We start from the raw sequence: 26,115 nt of genomic DNA on the forward strand, positions 1-26,115 counted from the left end.
GTAATATGTTACCCATGCTCTCAGACTCCTATCAGTCTCTGAGGTAGTCATAATAAACACAAACTAAAACCTCAAAATCTTTAGGAGATTTTGGCCTTAAAAATAAAAAAACTGTCTTTGGGGGTCTCTCCAAAGTTAATGTAATGTTTAAAAGTTGGGTCAATAATCTATAAAAATAAAAACAGGAATCTTTTAAGAACACAACTAAGAAATCTGTTTATAGGTACTAAAAATTATAGAGTTAAAATTTTCCAACAGAAGTAAAACAGTGATTTCATAAGAATTGGACTCTGGAAGGGGAAAATAAGCATTAAATGTTTCGGCATTTCAAGTGCTCCATTTTCTTAAAGAGAAATCGAGATTTAGAAAAAGAGTTTTATGACATTTGCATGAAAGTGCAAAGTTTGTAAAAAATGTTTAATAAACACCATTTCATTTGTTAAAATAGCTTTGAGGCGGTCTTATTTCCATGTAAAGTTTAGCTTGCCAGGAAAAGTTTAGTCCAGACTCAAAGTACTTTCATCTTACTGATATACCACTTAGAGATACCATGTACTTAGCAATCCTAGGTCACACGTTGTGACCTCAAGTGTGTATCACAGCAAACCTCCTCAAGTTCATCTATTTTTGTTACCTCTTAGCCACAAAGCACAACATGTTTCAGTTTTAATTATTTCTGGAAATTACAGTAGCCTAATGAACTCCTAATGGACACTACGCACATTCCAGAAATTTCCGACTCAAATACTGATGATTTTCCTTATAACAAATTAACTTAAAGAACTCATTTCCCTGTGGCTTCTACCTTTGAAAACATCTGCTCTTTTATAACCTACTCTTGCCTTCGCATACAGCATTTCTTTTTTTTTTTTTTTAAAGATTTTATTTATTTATTTGACAGAGAGAGATCACAAGTAGGCATAGAGGCAGGCAGAGAGAGAGAGAGGAGGAAGCAGGCTCCCCGCTGAGCAAAGTGCCCGATGCGGGACTTGATCCCAGGACCCTGAGATCATGACCCGAGCTGAAGGCAGCGGCTTAACCCAGTGAGCCACCCAGGTGCCCCGCATACAGCATTTCTACAACTTACAAACTTCTTTCCCTGTCTCCCACCTTTATTTATCTAGAAAAACCTGGCCAGAATTTCAAGACCTGGATTAAAGGTATAGTAGTAAAAGTATTTCTCAGGTGACTCGCCTGCTTATTATACTCCACCCCAGCTCCTGCTGCCTCTCAGAATCGCTACTGCAAACTGCACACCCTTTCATTATTACATGTATCACAGTACTGTTAGAATTCATGGATTATATGAGACTTTAAAAGCAAGGGCCATGTTTTGTTTTGTTTGTACTTGTATCCCAAATTTTTGGAGCTGTGCTTAACACCTAGGTATCCTAAAAAATTATTGGGTGAAAAATGAATGATGAGAAAAGAACACATCTGGTTTCCATTTCAGATTTTTGAGGAATTTCAGATCTGAGATATTTCAGGAAACTTTTGTTTCCTTCCCAGTCTTCCAAATGAAGTAAAATGATCAGTGCACCTATTTTGTTGTCACTGAAAAATTATTCATGGACATATAAGAGTTGAAATGGTAAGGGGCTGCCGGTGCTTAAAACGTGGCTTCACCATTTTACTAGTCAAATAAACTTGGAAGAGTAACTTCATTCTACTCTTTCTGCACACACACACACACACACACACACACACACATACACACACAATTCCTCAGTCTACTCATCTGTGAAACTGGGATTGTAACACTGTTTACACCTCATAGGGTTCTTGTGAAGATTGAAGGATGTAATGTACACAGGAGGTTTTGCACAAAGCCCAGCATCATGGGATCGGCTTTTAAAAATGACAAATAATAAAGCTAGTGTCTCACAATCTATTCTCTTTTTAAAAAGCTAGAAAAAAAATCCTCAAAAAATTCTCCTTCTGCTCCACCTCCCCTCCCTCTCCTCCAACAGCTTTCCTGAGATATGAGTGACAAACATATTAATGTGTTTGGGGTTGCAAGATGAAAAGAGTTCGGTGATAGCGGCACCAGACAATGTGAATGTATTTAATGTCACTGAACGGTACAGTTAAAAAAATGATCAAAATGGTAATTTTCTGTTATGTATCTTTTACTGCAATTTTAAACATTTGAAACATACTTTTCAATGGCATACAATAAACTTCATGTATTAAAAGTGTACAAAATTTTTGACAATTTTGACATCTGTATACCTGTAACACCATCACCACAGTAAAACAACAAACATATTTATCATCTCCAAAATATTCACTGGGTCACTATGCAATCCTGCCCTTCCTCTACTTCTGCCCTCACTCCTAGCCCACTGTTGGTATTCTTTAAGTCGCTAAAGATTAATATATGTTTTCTAGGATTTTATGTAAGTGGAATAAGTATGTATCCTATGCAGTCTGCTTTTTTCTTTTAGATTTACTCATGCTCTTATAAGTATCAACAGACTATAGATTATTCCTCTTTATTGTTGGTGGCATATTATTGTATGTATTTTACCCATGTGTTTATTCATTCATCTCTTGATAGACATTTGGTTTGTTTCCAGTTTTTTAGCCATTAAAATAAAGATGCTATGAAGACTCACACACAAATCCAAGGACATACACTTTCATTCTATTGCGCAAATAACTAGGACTGGAATGGCTGGATTTCATAGTATGTGTCTGTTTAGCTTTTTACAGAAACTGCTAACTTGTTGTCCAAAGTCACTGAGCCCTTTATATGACCACCAGCAGTGCCTGAAAGTTTCAGTTCCTCCGTGGCTTAGACACATAGCACCATGGCCTGGAAGCTCTCTTGGCAGTAAAGTGGGACAATGGTGGGGCTCGCCGTGTTCATTTCCTGTCGATATCGCTTACATTTTCTTGCCTGACTCCCAGTTACTTGAAAGCCACTGTGTAATACATTTTGTCCAGTTTTCCAGCTATTTCTGGGAAGAGAATAGATCTAGGCCCTTTTATTTTACCTTGATCACAAGTGTCACTCTTGCACGCCTTCATTCTTATGATGTGAACAGTATGATTTACCAAGTAAGCCAAGAAAGATGTGATCATTAAAGGAAACTGCGGTCCTATCTCACGCTTTCTAATCTTTTAGTTTACAATGGACATCAAATAATTAGTCTGTTATTTATATCATGTTAGATTTGGATGTTGGATCTTCATCATGAAGTACACTGAACATAAGAAAATGCAATTTCTCGCCTACTTATCTGGGAAGAAGAGAAGCAAAATGGATATATCCTGGCCAGTTGGTTGATTATATCTTGGATATATATAATTGGCCAATTAGTTGATTTCATACTATTTACACATTCAGATCAGAGAGGACAGTTCAGTGTTGAGTTTCATAGCCCTGCATCCAATCGTAAGAAACTTAATAAATGAGGATGGTTATGGGTTAGTTCAGAAACATAATTATACGTCAGCTGAACTGCAAGAGATACTTCTAAGGAATTTTTCACTTATCCAATTTTACCTCTCCTGTGGTTTATCAAGTGACTCTCACTAAATAGGGTTTGTAAAGAACCTACTTGCCTTAGGCGTTCTGGGAGCTGATGAACACGTACCACATTATGCTTTGCATCTTTTCTGATGTCAACAGTATGCTTCATCTGTTAAAATAATATTTGGGGGAGTAGGTATGAGCTAAATGCAGCTCTCCAACATCCCAAGAGGAAGGACAGCCCCTGAGACACAGTGACCTGAGGCACTGGCTAAAATTTTATGGGAGGTTACAGAGAGGAGAAGTCATGGGCTTCTGGATATGAGTGTTCCAGTTTATACACAGTTTAGTCCCCTCATGTTATCCTTCCATCTTTGCTTTATTCCAAACGAAAGCCAATTTAGATGAGAAAACTAGATGAGAAAATTCTAGACTCTAGGTGAAACCAAGGACTCGTACACAGTGAGGTGGTGGGGGTGGAAAGTGACAAAGCTTCAGGAGAAGAGAAGTGGTTCCCAGGAGGCTGAGCAATCTCTGGGGGAGCCTCTCACAGGTGCTGAGTGTCCCGAGGCAAAGAGGAGGTCCTGTACAAATGTACACTACAAGGTGTACATTTGTAATAAATCCCTTCAATGCAGGTACAGACTGGGGATGGGACTGGGGAAGTGAAATACCCTCACTACGTGTAAAAGGCCTGTGAATAAATGCACCCACTTTTTAAGAGCTTTAAACATTAACTTTTTTTGGTGCCGGAGGCCCTGAAATGAGGCAAAACAGAAAACAATAGTGAAGAGTAAAGTGTGGGGAAAAAAAAAAAAACCCAGAAAGCTTAAGTGGTGTAGGCTGACGACTTTAAAAGATGACAAAGTCAATGTTTTACCATAATTATTGGAAAATCATTTTTATTTTTTTCCCCCAGCGTTTGGAGTGTGGCAAAATCACATAACATAAAGCACACTCTTATGAATAACTATTTTTAAGTATAGAGCTCAGTGATATTTAGCACACTCAAGATGGTTGTGCGACCGTCAGCACCACTCATCTCTAGAGCTTTTTTCATGTTGCAAAATTGAAATTCAATGCCCTTTAAAGCCGAAGTGCTCATGCCCGTCATGTCCTCCCAGCCCCTGGCAACCACCATTTTACCTTCTGTCTCTACGGTTTTGACTATTTCATGTACCTCATTTCACAGAGTGAAGTGTCCTCATGTCAGTACCACTCCATTTTGATTACTGGAGCTTTGTGGCAAGCTTTGAAACCAGGAAGTCTGAGTCCTCCAGTTTTGTTCTTTTCAGGTGCAGCATCTCTAAATTTAAACAATAAGTCCCAACTGCTAATCTGTAAAAGGAACTCTCCATACACTATTCTCTCTGTATCTCCAGACTCAAGGATAATAAAAGATCTGAAAATCCTTCAGCTTAACGCACATAGATACACACACACCCACATACAAGAGTCCCACCCAAGGTTTATCCCAACTAACCTAGCATTTCCCCTGAACTTAACATCTTGATGGTGAGCTCCCTGAGGGCAAAGACAGTGTATCTCTAGCACCTACCAAAGTACCTAGGTACAGAGATGTCAACCAGCATCAGGTGAAAGAGCGAATGAATGAATGAATGAATGAAGTTTGGGAAACCGACTAAATCGGTTTGGTGCTTCCCACAGGCCACATACACAAAAATGTAATTCCAAAGTAAAATCTGTTTTGACTCCTGAAATAAGCCAGTAACGCTATCACTATCCTTTGCAGCCTTTAAAGTCTGGTGTAAGTCTCACTACTTCTAGCACACTTTCACTCTAGTTGTCACCAACCTTCTCCTCTAAAATGGTATAGCACTTTTAGTCTTTACCATATAATTTATACACTATCTCATAGAACTCAATACAGCATGTTTGATTTACGACTATAAGACTTCTGGCTATTTACGTTGCTGGTGCTCGGTAAATTATAACTATCATATGAAAAAAAGCCTGCGGCACACCAATAAGCCTCTTGTTCTTAATAATTATTGTATGATTAATAGCTTTATGGCCCTATATATCGATAAGGTTCCTTTAAAACTATTATGCCTCACAATAATGAAGCAATGGATATTAGTGCAATCACTCCCATTTTATGGATGGTACAAGTAAGAACCAAAGAAGTTAATTAACGTTTCAATGATTAGACAGTTGTTAGATTATGGACTAAACCGAGCATTTATGATATCCAAAACCCATTTACTTGCTTCCCTGTCTGTTTTCTGACTTGATCAAACTAAACCTTGTTCTGACATTGAGAACACAGTTCTCCAGTCTTCCTGCCCTGCACAACTTTTATCCCAGACACCTAGTTTCTCAACAATCTGTGATTCCGGAGGCTGAAAGGAGGGAAAGAAAGAAAAAGGAAATAGAGAAAAGTCCAAGGGAAGTAAAGAAAGGAAAAGATACTAAGAAGTAGAGACCCAGCCTGGAGGACTCTAGGCCTATCTGGCTAGCAGATGTGTTTTGTTTGGCCACCACAGAGCGTGTTTGAAAAGAGCGAATTCATTGCCAACTTTTAAAATGGCAAGTGTTCTCATGTATATTTCTGGCTTCTCTTGAAAATATGAGATGAATGGCAAATGAGGCTCCAATTTCTGCATGGTGACAGTTTGCTCCAGCTGAGTAGTGGCTGCTCCCTTAAGACAGAGTATGTGCCCTCCAGGGTAACCCCCAACTCCCCACACCGAACTCTCTTTCTTATGCGACCCTAGGTAGCATTGCTCTTCTAGCCTCTTGAGGGACCTGCAGCTGTTTGTTCTACATAAAGAAATCTGATGGGCTTCATTTGGTGGTTGTCTCTGGCTTCCTATAGATACCATCAGTTTGAATGGGTTTATTTTAACTACTAATAATTGGAGGGCTACTTAAAGTTGAACTCTTTTTTAGCTGAATAAATTCATTCACTGAGCAAATATTTATGTAGTGCCGGCTATAAACCCGGCATTGTTTAGGAATCAATCTCATTTATATAAAGATATACCTTAGTTTTCCTCCAAGATGACTAGCAATTACAAACAAATGCTATGTGGTAAAGTCAGTTGTATGTCTCAGATACATTCTTCATTATGCATATTCAGGATCATATTTCGACAACGATTTGGTCAAAATTCAAGCAGAGCTTTAAGGATTCCCAAATGATGAAATAACACTGTTAACAGATCAAGGTGCAAACGAGTTGGTTTGGATATTCCAAAGTTTTATGATTTTATTTCTTCAACTGTGTTACACAGAAAAACACACAATTTTTTTTTTTTTTTTTTTTTTTTTTTTTTTAATATTTAATTTATTTATTATTATTTTTTTTTATTTCCAGCATAACAGTATTCATTATTTTTGCACCACACCCCGTGCTCCATGCAATCCGTGCCCTCTATAATACCCACCACCTGGTACCCCAACCTCCCACCCCCCGTCCCTTCAAAACCCTCAGATTGTTTTTCAGAGTCCATAGTCTCTCAAGGTTCACCTCCCCTTCCAATTTCCCCCAACTCCCTTCTCCACTCTAAGTCCCCATGTCCTCCATGCTATTTGTTATGCTCCACAAATAAGTGAAACCATATGATAATTGACTCTCTCTGCTTGACTTATTTCACTCAGCATAATCTCTTCCAGTCCCGTCCATGTTGCTACAAAAGTTGGGTATTCATCCTTTCTGATGGAGGCATAATACTCTATCCCCAGGGGTACAGGTCTGTGAATCACCAGGTTTACACACTTCACAGCACTCACCAAAGCACATACCCTCCCCAATGTCCATAATCCCACCCCCTTCTCCCAAACCCCCTCCCCCCAGCAACCCTCAGTTTGTTTTGTGAGATTAAAAGTCACTTATGGTTTGTCTCCCTCCCAATCCCATCTTGTTTCCTTTATTCTTCTCCTACCCACTTAAGCCCCCATGTTGCATCACCACTTCCTCATATCAAGGAGATCATATGATAGTTGTCTTTCTCTGCTTGACTTATTTCGCTAAGCATGATACGCTCTAGTTCCATCCATGTTGTCGCAAATGGCAAGATTTCATTTCTTTTGATGGCTGCATAGTATTCCATTGTGTATATATACCACATCTTCTTGATCCATTCATCTGTTGATGGACATCTAGGTTCTTTCCATAGTTTGGCTATTGTGGACATTGCTGCTATAAACATTCGGGTGCACGTGCCCCTTTGGATCACTACGTTTGTATCCTTAGGGTAAATACCCAATAGTGCAATTGCTGGGTCATAGGGCAGTTCTATTTTCAACATTTTGAGGAACCTCCATGCTGTTTTCCAGAGTGGCTGCACCAGCTTGCATTCCCACCAACAGTGTAGGAGGGTTCCCCTTTCTCCGCATCCTCGCCAGCATCTGTCATTTCCTGACTTGTTTATTTTAGCCATTCTGACTGGTGTGAGGTGGTATCTCATTGTGGTTTTGATTTGTATTTCCCTGATGCCGAGTGATATGGAGCACTTTTTCATGTGTCTGTTGGCCATCTGGATGTCTTCTTTGCAGAAATGTCTGTTCATGTCCTCTGCCCATTTCTTGATTGGATTATTTGTTCTTTGGGTGTTGAGTTTGCTAAGTTCTTTATAGATTCTGGACACTAGTCCTTTATCTGATATGTCATTTGCAAATATCTTCTCCCATTCTGTCAGTTGTCTTTTGATTTTGTTAACCGTTTCCTTTGCTGTGCAAAAGCTTTTGATCTTGATGAAATCCCAATAGTTCATTTTTGCCCTTGCTTCCCTTGCCTTTTGCGTTGTTCCTAGGAAGATGTTGCTGCGGTTGAGGTCAAAGAGGTTGCTGCCTGTGTTCTCCTCAAGGATTTTGATGGATTCCTTTCGCACATTGAGGTCCTTCATCCATTTTGAGTCTATTTTTGTGTGTGGTGTAAGGAAATGGTCCAATTTCATTTTTCTGCATGTGGCTGTCCAATTTTCCCAGCACCATTTATTGAAGAGGCTGTCTTTTTTCCATTGGACATTCTTTCCTGCTTTGTCGAAGATTAGTTGACCATAGAGTTGAGGGTCTATTTCTGGGCTCTCTATTCTGTTCCATTGATCTATGTGTCTGTTTTTGTGCCAGTACCATGCTGTCTTGATGACGACAGCTTTGTAATAGAGCTTGAAGTCCGGAATTGTGATGCCACCAACGTTGGCTTTCTTTTTCAATATCCCTTTGGCTATTCGAGGTCTTTTCTGGTTCCATATAAATTTTAGCATTATTTGTTCCATTTCTTTGAAAAAGATGGATGGTACTTTGATAGGAATTGCATTAAATGTGTAGATTGCTTTAGGTAGCATAGACATTTTCACAATATTTATTCTTCCAATCCAGGAGCATGGAACATTTTTCCATTTCGTTGTGTCTTCCTCAATTTCTTTCATGAGTACTTTATAGTTTTCTGAGTATAGATTCTGTGTCTCTTTGGTTAGGTTTATTCCTAGGTATCTTATGGTTTTGGGTGCAATTGTAAATGGGATTGACTCCTTAATTTCTCTTTCTTCTGTCTTGCTGTTGGTGTAGAGAAATGCAACTGATTTCTGTGCATTGATTTTATATCCTGACACTTTACTGAATTCCTGTATAAGTTCTAGCAGTTTTGGAGTGGAGTCTTTTGGGTTTTCCACATAGAGTATCATATCATCTGCGAAGAGTGATAATTTGACTTCTTCTTTGCCGATTTGGATGCCTTTAATTTCCTTTTGTTGTCTGATTGCTGAGGCTAGGACCTCTAGTACTATGTTGAATAGCAGTGGTGATAATGGACATCCCTGCCGTGTTCCTGACCTTAGCGGAAAAGCTTTCAGTTTTTCTCCATTGAGAATGATATTTGCGGTGGGTTTTTCATAGATGGCTTTGATGATATTGAGGTATGTGCCCTCTATCCCTACACTTTGAAGAGTTTTGATCAGGAAGGGATGCTGTACTTTGTCAAATGCTTTTTCAGCATCTATTGAGAGTATCATATGGTTCTTGTTCTTTCTTTTATTGATGTGTTGTATCACATTGACTGATTTGCGGATGTTGAACCAACCTTGCAGCCCTGGAATAAATCCCACTTGGTCGTGGTGAATAATCTTTTTAATGTACTGTTGAATCCTATTGGCTAGTATTTTGTTGAGTATTTTCGCATCTGTGTTCATCAAGGATATCGGTCTATAGCTCTCTTTTTTGGTGGGATCCTTGTCTGGTTTTGGGATCAAGGTGATGCTGGCCTCATAAAATGAGTTTGGAAGTTTTCCTTCCATTTCTATTTTTTGGAACAGTTTCAGGAGAATAGGAATTAGTTCTTCTTTAAATGTTTGGTAGAATTCCCCCGGGAAGCCGTCGGGCCCTGGGCTTTTGTTTGTTTGGAGATTTTTAATGACTGTTTCAATCTCCTTACTGGTTATGGGTCTGTTCAGGCTTTCTATTTCTTCCTGGTTCAGTTGTGGTAGTTTATATGTTTCTAGGAATGCATCCATTTCTTCCAGATTGTCAAATTTATTGGCGTAGAGTTGCTCATAGTATGTTCTTATAATAGTTTGTATTTCTTTGGTGTTAGTTGTGATCTCTCCTCTTTCATTTATGATTTTATTTATTTGGGTCCTTTCTCTTTTCTTTTTGATGAGTCGGGCCAGGGGTTTATCAATTTTATTAATTCTTTCAAAGAACCAGCTCCTAGTTTCGTTGATTTGTTCTATTGTTTTTTTGGTTTCTATTTCATTGATTTCTGCTCTGATCTTTATGATTTCTCTTCTCCTGCTGGGCTTAGGGTTTCTTTCTTGTTCTTTCTCCAGCTCCTTTAGGTGTAGGGTTAGGTTGTGTACCTGAGACCTTTCTTGTTTCTTGAGAAAGGCTTGTACCGCTATATATTTTCCTCTCAGGACTGCCTTTGTTGTGTCCCACAGATTTTGAACCGTTGTATTTTCATTATCATTTGTTTCCATGATTTTTTTCAATTCTTCTTTAATTTCCCGGTTGACCCATTCATTCTTTAGAAGGATGCTGTTTAGTCTCCATGTATTTGGGTTCTTTCCAAACTTCCTTTTGTGGTTGAGTTCTAGCTTTAGAGCATTGTGGTCTGAAAATATGCAGGGAATGATCCCAATCTTTTGATACCGGTTGAGTCCTGATTTAGGACCGAGGATGTGATCTATTCTGGAGAATGTTCCATGTGCACTAGAGAAGAATGTGTATTCTGTTGCTTTGGGATGAAATATTCTGAATATATCTGTGATATCCATCTGGTCCAGTGTGTCGTTTAAGGCCTTTATTTCCTTGCTGATCTTTTGCTTGGATGATCTGTCCATTTCAGTGAGGGGAGTGTTAAAGTCCCCTACTATTATTGTATTATTGTTGATGTGTTTCTTTGATTTTGTTATTAATTGGTTTATATAGTTGGCTGCTCCCACGTTGGGGGCATAGATATTTAAAATTGTTAAATCTTCTTGTTGGACAGACCCTTTGAGTATGATATAGTGTCCTTCCTCATCTCTTATTATAGTCTTTGGCTTAAAATCTAATTGATCTGATATAAGGATTGCCACTCCTGCTTTCTTCTGATGTCCATTAGCATGGTAAATTCTTTTCCACCCCCTCACTTTAAATCTGGAGGTGTCTTCGGGCTTAAAATGAGTTTCTTGGAGGCAACATATAGATGGGGTTTGTTTTTTTATCCATTCTGATACCCTGTGTCTTTTGACAGGGGCATTTAGCCCATTAACATTCAGGGTAACTATTGAGAGATATGAATTTAGTGCCATTGTATTGCCTGTAAGTTGACTGTTACTGTATATGGTCTCTGTTCCTTTCTGATCTACCACTTGTAGGCTCTCTCTTTGCTTAGAGGACCCCTTTCAAGATTTCCTGTAGAGCTGGTTTGGTATTTGCAAATTCTTTCAGTTTTTGTTTGTCCTGGAAGCTTTTAATCTCTCCTTCTATTTTCAATGATAGCCTAGCTGGATATAGTATTCTTGGCTGCATGTTTTTCTCGTTTAGTGCTCTGAAAATATCATGCCAGCTCTTTCTGGCCTGCCAGGTCTCTGTGGATAAGTCAGCTGCCAATCTAATATTTTTACCATTGTATGTTACAGACTTCTTTTCCCGGGCTGCTTTCAGGATTTTCTCTTTGTCACTGAGACTTGTAAATTTTACTATTAGGTGACGGGGTGTGGGCCTATTCCTATTGATTTTGAGGGGTGTTCTCTGAACCTCCTGAATTTTGATGCTCGTTCCCTTTGCCATATTGGGGAAATTCTCCCCAATAATTCTCTCCAGTATACCTTCTGCTCCCCTCTCTCTTTCTTCTTCTTCTGGAATCCCAATTATTCTAATGTTGTTTCGTCTTATGGTGTCACTTATCTCTCGAATTCTCCCCTCGTGGTCCAGTAGCTGTTTGTCCCTCTTTTGCTCAGCTTCTTTATTCTCTGTCATTTGGTCTTCTATATCACTAATTCTTTCTTCTGCCTCATTTATCCTAGCAGTGAGAGCCTCCATTTTTGATTGCACTTCATTAATAGCTTTTTTTATTTCAACTTGGTTAGATTTTAGTTCTTTTATTTCTCCAGAAAGGGCTTTTATATCTCTCGAGAGGGTTTCTCTAATATCTTCCATGCCTTTTTCGAGCCCGGCTAGAACCTTGAGAATTGTCATTCTGAACTCTAGATCTGACATATTACCAATGTCTGTATTGATTAGGTCCCTAGCCTTCGGTACTGCCTCTTGTTCTTTTTTTTGTGTTGAATTTTTCCGTCTTGTCATTTTGTCCAGTTAAGAGTATATGAAGGGGCAAGTAAAATACTAAAAGGGTGGCAACAACCCCAGGAAAAAATGCTTTAACCAAATTAGAAGAGATCCAAAATCGTGAGGGGGGAGAAAGGGGATAAAAAGAGGTTCAAAAAGGAAGAAAGAAAAAAAAAAGAAAAAAGAAAAGAAAAGAATTAAAAAAAAAGGAAAATGTAAAAAAGAAAAAATATATATATTAGATAAACTAGTAAAAAATCGTTAAAAAAGAAAAAGGTAACAGTTAAAAAAAAAAAAATTTTCCCGAAGGCGAGAAAAAAAAAAAAAACAAAAAATGAAAAAGAAAAAAATTAAATTAACTGCAAGACTAAAAAAAAATCACAGGGAAAAAGTCATGAGTTCCGTGCTTGGCTTTCTCCTCCTCTGGAATTCTGCTGCTCTCCTTAGTATTGAAACCGCAATCCTTGGTAGGTGAACTTGGTCTCGGCTGGATTTCTTGTTGATCTTCTGGGGGAGGGGCCTGTTGTAGTGATTCTCAAGTGTCTTTGCCCCAGGCGGAATGACACCGCCCTTACCCGGGGCCGGGGTGAGTAATCCGCTCGGGTTTGCTTTCAGGAGCTTTTGTTCCCTGAGCGCTTTCCGTAGAGTTCCGGAGGACGGGGAATACAAATGGCAGCCTCCTGGTCTCCGGCCCGGAGGAGCCGAGAGCCCAGGGCCGCACTCCTCAGTGCGCCCTCAGAGAACAGCGCCCAGTTACTCCCGTCTGCCTGACCTCCGGCCGCGCTCCGAGCTCTCCGAGCCTGCGACCGGTTCAAGGTCACACCGAGCTGTGAGCTTACTGTCGGCTCTGTCTCTGTAGCCGGCTTTCCCGTTCCAATACCCGCAAGGTCTGCGACACTCAGACACCCCCGATCCTTCTGTGACCCTGCGGGACCTGAGGCCACGCTGAACCCGTGTGGGCTTCGCCCCGGTTTAGCCTCTGGAGCGATGTCCCTCAGCAGAACAGACTTTTAAAAGTCCTGATTTTGTGCGCCGTTGCTCCGCCGCTTGCCGGGAGCCGGCCCCTCCCCCCGGGGTCTATCTTCCCGTCGCTTTGGATTCACTTCTCCGCCGGTCCTACCTTTCAGAAAGTGGTTGTTTTTCTGTTTCCAGAATTGCTGTTCTTCTTCTCTTCGATCTGCCGATGGATTTTCAGGTGTTTGCAATCTTTAGATAAGCTATCTAGCTGATCTCCGGCTAGCTGAAGCAGTCTCAGCCTGCTGCTTCTCCGCCATCTTGACTCCTCCTCCAACACACAAGTTTTTAATTGGGTTTGCTTCAAGAAGCCAGACAGACTTTGGTTTGGAGGTAACAGATGAACCAAAGCTAATTCCATACACTACCAACAATGAATGTAATTTTAGATTTGGGTTTATTAGCATGAGAAAATGTGTGTGGTATTTGTTGAATGAAAATAACAAGTTACCAAAAAAAAAAAAAAAAAAAAAAAAAAAAGCTAATTCCTTAATTCCTTTGTTACCCAGAACTTTGAATACATGGAAAAGTGACCGCAAAACAGATACACATGGGTAAGCTTCTCGAACTCTTATTTTCATCCTGGGATATCTCTTCAGAGCTGCTATCCCACTCCCTGTAGAAGCTCTACTGAATTTCATTAATCATATATGGCTCTACATTTAATTTCTGATTCATTTAAATTCTGATTCATAAAGGAAAGGCAGGAAATTATGGTAAGGAGAAAGAGACCATCCCAAAAAAGGTTTTATGTGATTTATTACCACAAGTATTAGTATCCTGTGACTGCCATAACAAATTAGTAAAACTTAGTGGTTTAAAACAACAGAAATTTATTTTCTCACAGTTATAGGACTAGAAGTCAAACCTAGAAGTCAAAGTGTTGGCAGGGCCACTCTCCTCTGAAAGCTCTAGGGGAGAACATTCCTTGCCTTTTCCTAACTTGTTATGGTTCGAGTGGTTCCTTGATTTGTGGCTGCAAAATTAAAATACCTGCTTCTGTCTTCATATGACCTTTTCCTCTGTGTCTGTGTCTCCTCTTCCGTCTCTTATAAGGATACTTGTCATAGGATTACCAGGATAAACCAGGATAATCTCATTTCAAAATCCTTAACTTAATTACATGTGCAAAGACCCTTTTTTCTAAATAAGGTCACATTCACAGGTTCCAGGGGTTAAGATATGGACATATATTTTTGTTGTTAGACCACCATTTTGACCGACTACAAGAGCTCAAACATGTTTCACTGTTTGAGCTCTTGATACCTCTTTCAGAAGTACAATTTCTACTTAATTCAATGTGATGCTCATGATTAATGCTATAAATAAAGGGTTTAGCATCAAGTTTTCGGTCAACAACACAAGCTTTCATTCTGCCATTATTTCTATACGAAAGTTAGCTGTGATTTATGGGCATGCCTGCTTATCTGTTTTCTGTAAATATTTAAATGGAAGTTTTGCCAAACAAACCATGTAAGCTCTGAGAATCCAAGAACTGTGCTTTATATTTATTTCTGTTTTCTACTCAACACTGAAGACAGTCTAATGTATATAGATAGATATTTATTGCATGCTTATTGATGAGCACATTCCTTTCAAATTACTTTGTCTGCAGTTTCTGTAGAGATTTTGCTAAGGGTATGAATGTCCAGGAGGAACAAGGGCAGCTTTTGTCTGACGGTGTATTTTCCTTCAGGGGTAGAGGGAAGCATGACCAAGGTTAGCTCTAGGCATATAATTTCTTCATTTTTTCCCCCTTGACTGAGTCCTGCTTTTTGGCTGTTTGGAATGATGTACAAACCAGCTTCTGGGAGTTACAGGTAAGAAGAGAAAACCTGTTCAAGAGCAGTGATACAAGAATATGGCTTAGAAATCTTGATGGAATCCTTTGAGTGATTTAGTCAGGACTGAGGCTCTAGAGAATTGCCACTGGGAAATATGTCTATAGAACTCAGAGACAGTGTATTAATACCTTAGTTGGAATTGCTCTGAACTACTTTCTTGGAAGGAAGGAAGGAAGGGTCAGAGAGAACCTATTTGTCAGAGAGAACTTCCTTATTTCCTTAAGGAAGGAGGAAGGGTCAGAGAGAACTTATTTGAATAGGTATTTGGATCAATAGAAGAGTTATTTTTAGGTTCAGAGCATTTCAAAAGTTTTTTGAGACATAGTAAGAGATGTCAGAGAAAGAAATTAAACAAAAGTCTGTAGAGAAGTGAAGAAATTTTGCACTGGGTTGGTGGGGTAGGAAACAGAAATTAAAATATCAGCATGTCATGAGCTGGCTAGTGGGCACTTAGTAGCAGAGAAATACTAATGAACAAGGAAAAATAAATGCTTGTGGAGAAGGCTGGAGAAATACTGAGCCTCAGTGCTGCTGTTTGAAGAGCTGGCCAATCTGGGGTTGCTGGAAGGAATCATAGTGCTGATTAAATGAAGAAGGTCTTGTGCTAAAATAATAAAATACCTAGAGGCATCAGAAGCTGGGCTGAAGATTCGTAGCAATCCTCTTGATATTTCATTAATTAACCAAGAATACCTTCTCCTAAGCCTCTTTGAACCTCTAGTGACAGGATTTATGGACATTTTTTCCTCACGTGGAGAAAGAAAACCTAGTATAATCATATCCTTTTGTTCATTTTCAGTAGAGGTCACTTAGGTGTCCTTAAGCTCAGTGAAAACATTATCCAGCCGAAGATTGCACTTCACATTGAAATAAGTACTAATCCAAAGCCTTAGATTAGCCTCTAAATGGTTTTCCTTTAAACAAGGAAAATTGTAAAACTCTGAACATTTGGTGAAGAACTGGATGAAAGGCTGGGCTCTCTAGACAGTTCTGCTTAGGAGACATGTAAACTCTACTATCCCTTTTCTGTCTGTCTAGCCAGGGTGTCTCTGAATGCTCAAGGATTGTTTTCAAACCAGATTGATAAGAGACTAAAAAAACCCAGTCTGAGTTTGCTGGACCTTATCTTTTTTCCTTAAAATGTCTACTACACTATGAATGGAAAACACAAATAGGTAAAAATGAAGTCAAATGTTGGCAAAATAAATACATCTTCTCTTGCCAATATGAATATTTCTGTGTTTTTGGTTTTTTGTTGTTGTTTTGGTTCTTTTTTTTTTTTTTTTTTTAAGTCAGAAGCAATGATAAGGTTGAGATGTGTGTCAGGTGAAGGAAGGAGAAACTATGGGTAGGACCCATGGGCTCCAGAGAACAAAGCTCCCTCTTGTTCTGGAGGGGAGGCCACTACCTAGGGATGCGTCCACTAGGTGGCGATTCATCTCTTAACATTCATCGTACAATGGATCTGCTAAGCACTATAATGGGCATGAGAAAGGGAAACATGGATCATTTGGTTTATATGTTGCTTTTCTCTGAAAATCAGTTTTAAACAATCCAGATATCCCTTTTAGGGTGAAAATTAAGTCCTATCATTTTGGAAGATTCTAATCAAGTTTCAGAGCATTAAGAAGAGTTGAAGAACTCTGAAGCTGAAAGCAATCTTAGACACCATACCAGTGGTGATCTGATCATCTCTGTTTTGCAAATGAGGACAACGAGAACCCAAAATATCAAATCACCTGCCTAAGATTTTAGTATTAGACACTGAGAGAGCTAGAATTAGATTTTATAGCACTTAAGTCATCCTGGTCCAAGTTAAAAGCTTTTATCAATAAATGTGCTGACATGCCTGTTAAATTCTAGGCTCAGTCCTAGATTCTAGGGGTGTGGAAGCAGCACCTGTCTTGAATCAGCCCTTACAGTAGAACTGGAAAAACAAATAACTGATGCAGTTATTTTGCAGTACACAAATGCACTGATGCATAGTGATGCAGAATGCATTAAACAAGGACAGGTGCTGCTGTCTGTCTGTTGCCCAGAGCAGAATGTGTCATATGACAAAGCAGGCATAAGCCCTTAGAAAAGTGAGGCGAGGCTGAGTGTTTGGGAGAGGAGGCGAGTTCAGAAGCTGGCTTCTAACAAAGGCAAAGGCTAAGTATCCTAGGCCAGCAGTTTGGTTAGAAATAGGATACATTGGGCTGCCTGGGTAGCTCAGTGGGTTAAGCCTCTGCCTTCGGCTCAAGTCATGATCTCAGGGTCCTGGGATCGAGCCCCACATCGAGCCCCACATCGGGCTCTCTGCTCAGCAGGGAGCCTGCTTCCTCCTCTCTCTCTGCCTGCATCTCTGCCTACTTGTGATCTCTGTCAAATTAAATAAGTAAAATCTTAAAAAAGGAAAGAAAAGAAATAAGACACATTGTGCCAGAGGGTAACAGTATGTAGTGTGCCTACCCCTTGCTCCAGGACTCACTCTGGGAGTCAGACTGCCTCACAAACCGCAAGCCCAGGCAAGCGGTGGAGACCAGAAGATGGGCAGGATGCAATCACATGGAGGCCAGAGAGCCAGTCAAGGTGATGAGGAAAACACCTGGACAAGGAAGCTGAGCAGCAGTTGATCAGATAACAGATAAGGACACAGAATCTGGCAGGCAAGTCAAGTCAATCCTGTCCTAGTCAGGAAGCTTATAATCCGCGTTGTGCTGGGAAGAGGAATAGTTCTAAGACCTGAGCGGCTCAGAAGCTGCTGGCAAGCACACACAAGTAGAACCCCATTCATTCTTTCTGTTTCTCTTGGTAAAGCCATAGAGACAGACTGAGTTTACTCATCAGACAACTGCATCCAGCTATGGCATTGTTCCCATCAAGAATTTAACAAAACCCACACGCAAAATCTCACAATTCCATGCTCATCTCAAAGCAGATGTATGAAGATTGTTAAAAGGGGAGGAGAGGAGGTATCATATACAGTAGGGACATGGCCTCTTTTGAAGAGAAACTGTCTTGGAACCTGCTTCTGAGGAATCTCTAGCTACACAAAGACTTACCACATACATGCTGCCAGAAACAGTTTCCAATTGAGAAGAAGCCTTGGGTCCTGAGAAAGACAGAAGCGAAAACACAAAGTGAAATGTGTGTGAAGAAGACAAGTTTCTTCTTTTATCCTAAAAAATGAAGGCCAGATCAGGCCAAGAGGAACCCACTCCCACACAAATTGTGCCTGTAGATCTTACTCTATGTGCCTGTTTTCTTCTTCAGGGAACTAACTTTTCAGACCACAGAGGAAAAAGCCCACAAGTGAGTCTCAGCTCTCAACAGTGCAAATATAGCAAAGCAAGGCACCACTAGGGCAAAGTGGAGTTTTCTGGTGGATGCTGACTGTATTCATTATCTCTAAGTCCTGTCTTGAAGTGTTTCACTCAAACCAAATACAGATCTTGGCTTGTTGCTGGTTTGAATTTACCAGAACTGTCCAAACGTGTCTGGAATATGCCATTTTCATGGGATATTAATATTTGAAGACACAATTTACAGTGTTTTTACCCCCAAAAAACACTGTGGGGTTATTTTAATGAACAACTCGATATGGCATGGGCCTTGGGGAGGGCTTGTTGGGACGACTTGCGGGTTGACCTTTTTCTATTTCTTGACCTATATATGATAGCTCTAGGATATTTTGTCTTATAATCAGTCATTGGGTTTATGTTTTATACTTTTCTTCATTGCGTTTCACAGTACAAAAAAAAAAAAAAGTTTAACAAATATTATGGTCTGAGTTTTTGAAACTGTAAGGCCCTTCAAGAAACTCAGTGAAGTGCTAGCAAATTCAATAGCAATATTTCATGAGATTCTCTGACAATGAAAAACTGGTTTCCACTTACATAATAGTTTCTTTCATTGCTGTACTTTAAAAGTAAGTTATTTTAATGTATACTTCCACTGTCTTTTTAGCGACTTGAAAACACTTCACAAACATCTTTTTGTTTTTCCTGGACTCCTGATACCCAGGTAAGGGGACGTTGCCCCAGTTAACCATATCATATAAATTAAGAAAATGGGAATTCTGAAAGCAGTTTTTTCATGTTTAAACTCTAACTTTCGAACTCTCACTTCTTCGTTTTGGACTTTCTCTCTGAGAAATGTGTTCCTGGCATAGTGCTATCTGCCATTCATTCACCTCAGAAAAGGTAAATGATTTCTCCAAAAGCATTTATCCTTCTGTTTACTTACTCCAGTTGTGTTAGTGATAGACCGTGAGACTCAGGGACTCCAGATCCGTTCACTACACCAGATCTGAGTTTTTAATCCTTTCCTGAATGTTCTGCTAGTTTAAACTGGTTTTCCTGTCTCCCTTTGTTAGACTGTGTATATATCTCCTTTATATAATACTAGAAAAAAATCCATGTGAGTCTTATACTGCCAAGTTTAGATCCAATCAAAATTTGTGGTTTCTGTTTCAAACCGACCTTGAACCTTTGGTGTTTGGGACTGTTTAATTTTGGCACAGTTTTGCTTCCAAGAATGACCTATTATTAGGCTCAAAGTCTTCTTGCCTATCTAATCAGTTCTTAGAAAGCAAATTATCATTGAGTGAGTGAATTTAGTTAAGTGAAACATCCATGATAATGAAATAAAACCTGGGAGAATCTAACAAGGAACACAAAGAAAATGTACTTGATACAAAATAATTTGTATTTAACAGAAGTCTAAAACATCCAAAACTAGCTTATAATTTTATATATTTAAAATAGTACAGAGAAAAAAACCTAGTCCTTGAATTTGACCTCAACGTGTTTTATTGTCAGAGAAATCCTGAAAAAATTTTACTTAGTTTATTGGAAAAACAAAACAAAATAAAACAAAACATGTTGGGTTAAAAATCAGGAGGCACAGATAAAATTCTTCTCTGCCAACAGCCAACTACTATAAACAAGTTTTTAACCTTTGCTACTAATTTAACATTTTTTTTTCATAGATAAGTTAGTACCTTTTATTTTTTAATACCAAAATACTATGGAATGGAGCAAATGTATGAGGAAAGCAGAGGTGGACATTTCGGTAAAGCTTCCAGGAAGCGTGCAGGCACCATGTGTGAGTGCACGGTGTTATTCACCATGGGGAGTTGTTCCCACTGGTTATGAGGAAGGCTGCTGGAGGCTTCACTCTCAGTGCCACTGTCTGCCAGGGTGTGCTTGTCAAAGACATATACTGTGATGCCAGATTCTGGAACCTTGTTTTGCATAAATTTATTACACAGTCATCCATTTTGTAAATGGATTTTACCTGCTTATTTAGATCATGCATCACAAGGATGTCAAACAAATGGTCAGTAGATCATGTACGGTTGTAGCAGTAATAGACTCACACATGATCTAGGTGTGTTGCACACATCCCATTGCAGTCAGCCTGCATTTCCATCATTAGGGGCAGCTTTACTGATACCCTAAAGCAAATCCGTCTACCTTGTCGGTTCTGCAGGGTTGGCTGTAGCTTTGGGGCACCCGCAGGGAGGATGTGGTCATCATGTCAGGTAATGGGGAAGAGGTGGCAGCTGCGCGGTAGGGGAATGGTGGCACCTTTGTGGCAGTCTGAGCATAGAACATACTAGACAAGTGGGGGCATGGCTCTGAGTGGCTGATCAGGAGCAAGCCTCTGGTTCTGGCCAAGCAGAGCAGAAGAAGGATATTCTGGTCATTCTCTGTGCGTATTATCTGCCCACTCACTACAATTTTTATGTAGGAGTTTCAGTTGTTGGAAAAAAATAATAATAGACTACTGCTTCTCCCATAATGGAGTCACAGAAACCAGATAAATCCCTTTCTCTTAAACAACTAGAAAACCTCACAAAAGTTATGAAAGAATAATTTTTAGACCTTGGACAAGAAAAGTCGCTGGACCATTATTTCAGAAAAAGGCAACAAAGTGGGGAGCTTATTGCCCGGAGGTAATGGAACAATGTGGAACATATAAAGTGAGCAGGTTTCACTCTGCTGGGGAGACAGAGACATCAGAGATTAGGAAAGCCAAGGAAGTTAGAATTCATGGGACAGAGTACCAAAGAAAGGAAATGCACACACACAGAGAGAGACAGAGAGCAAACTCTGTAATCTACAGAGGGGCCCCCTTAAGTGTTGAGCAGAGTACTAATGTACACAACCATGAAAGGAAAATAATCAAGACCTGGGAAAGAACCAATACAAAGCAGTAAGCTAAACAACCACCAGGGCTCACACAAGGCTGGGAACATTTCTAGTTTTTATTAGTTAGAGTAGAATGATCTTGTAGTATACAGGGCCTTGGGTAGAATCCTCTGAAGGGTATTGTCTTGGGGCTAAATTAGTCGTACACTAACTGTTGCTCTAGACATGCCCTAACAAGGCTTAAAAGCAAGACTAGAAAGGACTCAGTCAATTTCTAGTATCTTAACTGCAAGCCAGAAACATACTCCTTAAAAGAAGACGACAAAATCCAGCAGACAGTAATATAAAATTCATAACATCTGTCATCCAATCAAAAGTTACCAGTCATGAAAAGCAAGAAAATATGATCAATAACTAGGAGAAAAATTAATTATGGACACAAATACATTTGTAATGGAGATGATGGGATTAAGGCACATGCTAGGCCATTTAAAATAACAATTTTCAATATGCCTTCACATTCAACAAAATGGAGGAAATATGAACATGAGGATAAGAGACAAAGGAGATGTAAAAATGTTCAACTAGCCTTCATAGAGATGAAAACTAGAGTATTTGAAAGTAAAAAAAAAAAAAAAATGGGTGGAATTAATGGCCGATTAGATACTGCAGAAGAAAATATCAGGAAACTTGAAGTGACAGCAATAGGAATCATCCTAAATGAAGCAGAGAGAGAGAGAACTAAAACTAATAAATTGAATCTCACTGAGCTGTGGGACAGTATCAACAGGTCTAACGGACCCAGAATTACGGCCCTAGCAGAACGGGAGAAAAGAGAACAGAAAAATGTTCTAAGCAATAAAGATAACATTCTTCAAATGTGTTGAAAACTCTTTGCCCCAGATCAAAGAATCTAATTACCTCCAGGCAAAAAAAAAAAGGAAAACCCAAATAAGGCATTTCATAATCAAATACTGATAATTGGTGAGAAGAAGAAAACCTTAAAAGAATCTAGAGAAAATGACATATGGCAGAAAAACAATGTAAACGATCACAGATTTATCCGCAGAAACCACAAATTCCATAAGGCAGCGACACTTCTCTAAAGTGCTAAAAGGGGGAAAAGAAAAAGACCGTTAAGATAGAGGTATGAAAAAAAAAGATAGAGGTATGAATATAAGCAGACTTCTCGTCAGACAGTGTATAAGCCAGTAAACAGTGCAGCTGTACTTATAAAGCCCTGAAAGAAAGAACTATCAACACAGAATTCTATATCTGGTAAAGAAGCATTTCAAAAAAGTAATTAAGTAGACTGTTAACAGACAAATAAGTGTTCAGAGAATTCACTATCAGTAGATCTAAAATGATGAACTATGTTAGAGGAAATTCTTCAGGCAGAAGGAAAATGAAATCAAAATAAAATCTGGATCTGCACAAAGGAATGAGGACTGTCAAGAATGCTGAATATAAAATACAATTTTTTCTCAGTTTTTATATGTTAAGACAATTGAATGTTTAGAGCAAAAGTAACAGCAATGTATTGTGGGGTTTAGAATATACAGAGAAGTGAGGAAGATTTGCCACATATAGAAAAGTGACAGAATGATCTGCTTGTAGAATATAGGGGGTAATTCCCATGAATTAATAAGGACCAAATTAAGTTTCTTACAATAGAGAAAACACAGATGGCCTGGGAGCATTTGAAAAGACTCTCATGAGAAATTAGAGAAATGCAGCTTAATATCACAATGAGAAAATCCACCAGTTGGCAAAAATTAGGAAGTTTGAGAACATTGGGTGTTGGTGACAATATAAAGAAATGGAGACTCATTGTCTGCTGGTACAACTACTGTGGGGGGGAAATATACTGTCTAGGAAAATTCTACTCCTGTGTATAGTATGTAGAGAAATTCTTGAGTATGTATACTGGGAGATCTACACAAGAATGTGCATCATGACAATCTTTATACTACTAAAGACTTGGGAACCTAAATGTATACTGACAACTAAATGGGTAAATTAATTATAGTATAGTCTTATAATGAATGATACACTGTACACCAGTTTTTTAAAAAAGCAATTTATAACTATAGGCAACAATGTGAAAAAAATCACAGAACCATAACATTAAACAAAAATAGCAAGTCAAGTATTGCCCATCATTTGTATGACAGAATACCAAAAACAGGCCAAGCTAAATAAAATATTGTTGTCCTTCCACTAGATCCTTCACTGTATTTATCATAGTAATATTAAAGTCCCTCTCTGATACATCTTACACTTGGCTGTCTCTGCATCTGATTCTATTGACCATCTGATTCTTTTTTTCCTCCTGACTATGGCCTCAAGATTTTACCACTCAGAATAACCCAAACTTTTTTTATTATATGCCCAGTATTGTGCATACAAGAACAGTGGAAACTGAAGAAATATTTACCTCTAGAAAAAGGCATGCCTTATTTCTGTCATGCCACCAGTATAAAGACTGAGTCAGTCTACCCTACAGATTAGTTGGGTCTTGGCTTTGTTACAGCTTTAGTTATTTAATTCGCCACTGGACTCAAATGATTTGATGGAGGAATTGGGACCTTCCCTTCAGCAGGACTTGAGATCTGAGCAGTCACAAAACTCTATAGAGATCTTTACACTCTATAGCCTACTGCCCCACCTCTCTGAATGCGGGATGTATTTCTTTTGAGTTATAGCTTGTGAAAACCAGTTTTGGGGATTCTAAAGAGTTCCCTTTGCTCACTAGGGCTATTATTAGCCTTCTGTATCTCAGGAAATTTCTGGCCTTAGCCTTGTGAGGGCTGGGATGATGCATTCAGCGCAGTTCTTAAAAGTCTTGAAGAGACTTCATTCTCTTGCCCTGTTTGCAGCCTTCAGCAGGTGCTACCACACTTTCAAGGAAGGCCTGGAGATCCTTGGGGGCCTTTCTCCTCATTCTCCTGCCCTGCCTGTAGCCTTCAGTGTTTTACCCCATAACTCAGTGAAGCCTGTGGGAATGAGGTGGTGAATAGGCACAGGAAGACTTGCTCTGGGTCTAGACTCCTTGAGATCCTAATCTGTCCCATCAGCTCACATGCAGCTGCTAAAATGTTGTTGGATGTTTGGCTGTTTTTGTTTCACTCTGGTCTGTAACAGACTTCTCCCACTGTGCATTAGACATTCAAGTAGCCCTGGATCTCTTCTTTCCTAGGAAAGCTAATTACTTTCTGGATTTTAGTTCATTTAGCTTTCTTACATCTCCAGTACTCTGATTAGTTTTAAATATCAAAAATATGTAAGTTGGGGCGCCTGGGTGGCTTAGTGGGTTAAGCCTCTGCCTTCGGCTCAGGTCATGATCCCAGGGTCCTGGGATCGAGCCCCACGTGGGGCTCCCTGCTCAACAGGGAGCCTGCTTCCTCCCTCTCTCTCTGCCTGCCTCTCTGCGTACTTGTGATCTCTTGCTCTCTGTCAAATAAATAAATAAATAAATCTTTAAAAAAATGTGTAAGTTATCTGGACTGTTCTCATTGTTAGGAATGACTAACTTTTGACTTATTAAATTATAAGTGGAAGCAAAAGATAAAATTTGAGTTTTAAAAAGAGGATTCACAAATAAGTCCTTTAAAAATTATGGTTTTTTAACGAAATTAAAAAGAACTGCATATTCATTATTAAAACTCAAATTATATAATAATTACAGTAATCTCAGATACATAAATATTGAAAGTCCCTTACTCCTACTCTCCAGACTAATCACAAGTTAGAATTTGTGGTAATATTACTCTAAATAGCAGACACAATTTGTAATCTCAAAAGCGATCTGATTCACCAACACTGATTTTAAACACAACTGTGTATGTTGCTTGAGGTGGGTTAATACTATTCATTTCTACATGCAGTTAGGATAGATGGTGTCTCCAAATAAAATTACTGTCCTGAAAATTTACGAATGGCATGTAACAACTTTTCTCTTTTCTTTTCTCATCAAGTCTTGACCCTAGCCTAATCTTATGAAAACAAAATTTCACTGTAGCATAATAACCTTAACTACATTTTGACTGAAGATCTACACAGATCACAGAGAAACAGTTTAGCTGAATGAAACTGAAATCAAATTAACATATATGCTTGATGGATGCTGTGTTGAGAGAATCTCTAGAAGCTAATACCTTTGGGCTGTTTTGTAAATGCAGAGATTGGTATGTATTATTAGTCAGAGTTCTCCAGAGAAATAAAACCAATAGGAAATACATACGTAGGAATTGGCTAATGTTGTTCCGGAGGTCAATAAGTCATACAATTTGCCATCTGTAAGCTAGAAGCCCAGGAATGGCTGTAGTGTAATTCACTCTTGAGTTTGAAGGCCCGAGCAGCAGGGGAGCTGATAATGTAAATCCCCAGGGAGGCCAAAGGGCTGAGAAGAACAGCAGGAAGAGGGGCTGTTGGTGTTAAGACCCAGAGACCAAAGGCCATAGCACCAGGAGCTCCAGTGTCCTATGACCAGAGATGATGGGTGTGCCAGCACAAGAAGAGAGAGAATTTGCCCTTCCTGGGCCTTTTTGTTCTACTCTGGTCCTAAAAGAATTGGATAATGCCTAAACACATTGGTGAGGATGGATCTTCTTTGTTTAGCCTAGTAATTCAAATGCTAATCTCTTCCAGAAACACCCTCACAGACGCACCTCAAAAAGTTTACCAGCTCTTTGGGCATGGGTTAGCCCAGACAAAATGACACATAAAATTCACCACCACAGACATGACTGAGACAGAAAAGAGAGCCATTCACTTATCTGAAAAAATTGTGGCTATAAAAATATCATCTTTATGGGGTGCCTGGGTGGCTCAGTGGGTTAAGCCTCTGCCAGGGTCCTGGGATCCAGCCCTGAATAGGACTCTCTGCTCAGCGGGGAGCCTGCTT

At 39.3% G+C, this 26,115-nt stretch overlaps 1 protein-coding gene across 1 annotated transcript in view; it reads right to left on the minus strand.

Annotated features, from left to right (window-relative positions):
- Positions 1-26,115, minus strand: part of XRCC4 (X-ray repair cross complementing 4) — a 344,365-nt gene that overhangs the window by 14,747 nt on the left and 303,503 nt on the right. The window contains exon 8 of the mRNA XM_032335817.1: positions 18,117-18,166. Within this exon, the coding sequence (XP_032191708.1) occupies positions 18,117-18,166 (50 nt within the window). The remainder of the gene's footprint in view (positions 1-18,116; positions 18,167-26,115) is intronic.

The sequence above is a fragment of the Mustela erminea genome, chromosome 3 (genome assembly GCF_009829155.1).
Source record: "Mustela erminea isolate mMusErm1 chromosome 3, mMusErm1.Pri, whole genome shotgun sequence".
NCBI classification, from domain to species: domain Eukaryota; kingdom Metazoa; phylum Chordata; class Mammalia; order Carnivora; family Mustelidae; genus Mustela; species Mustela erminea.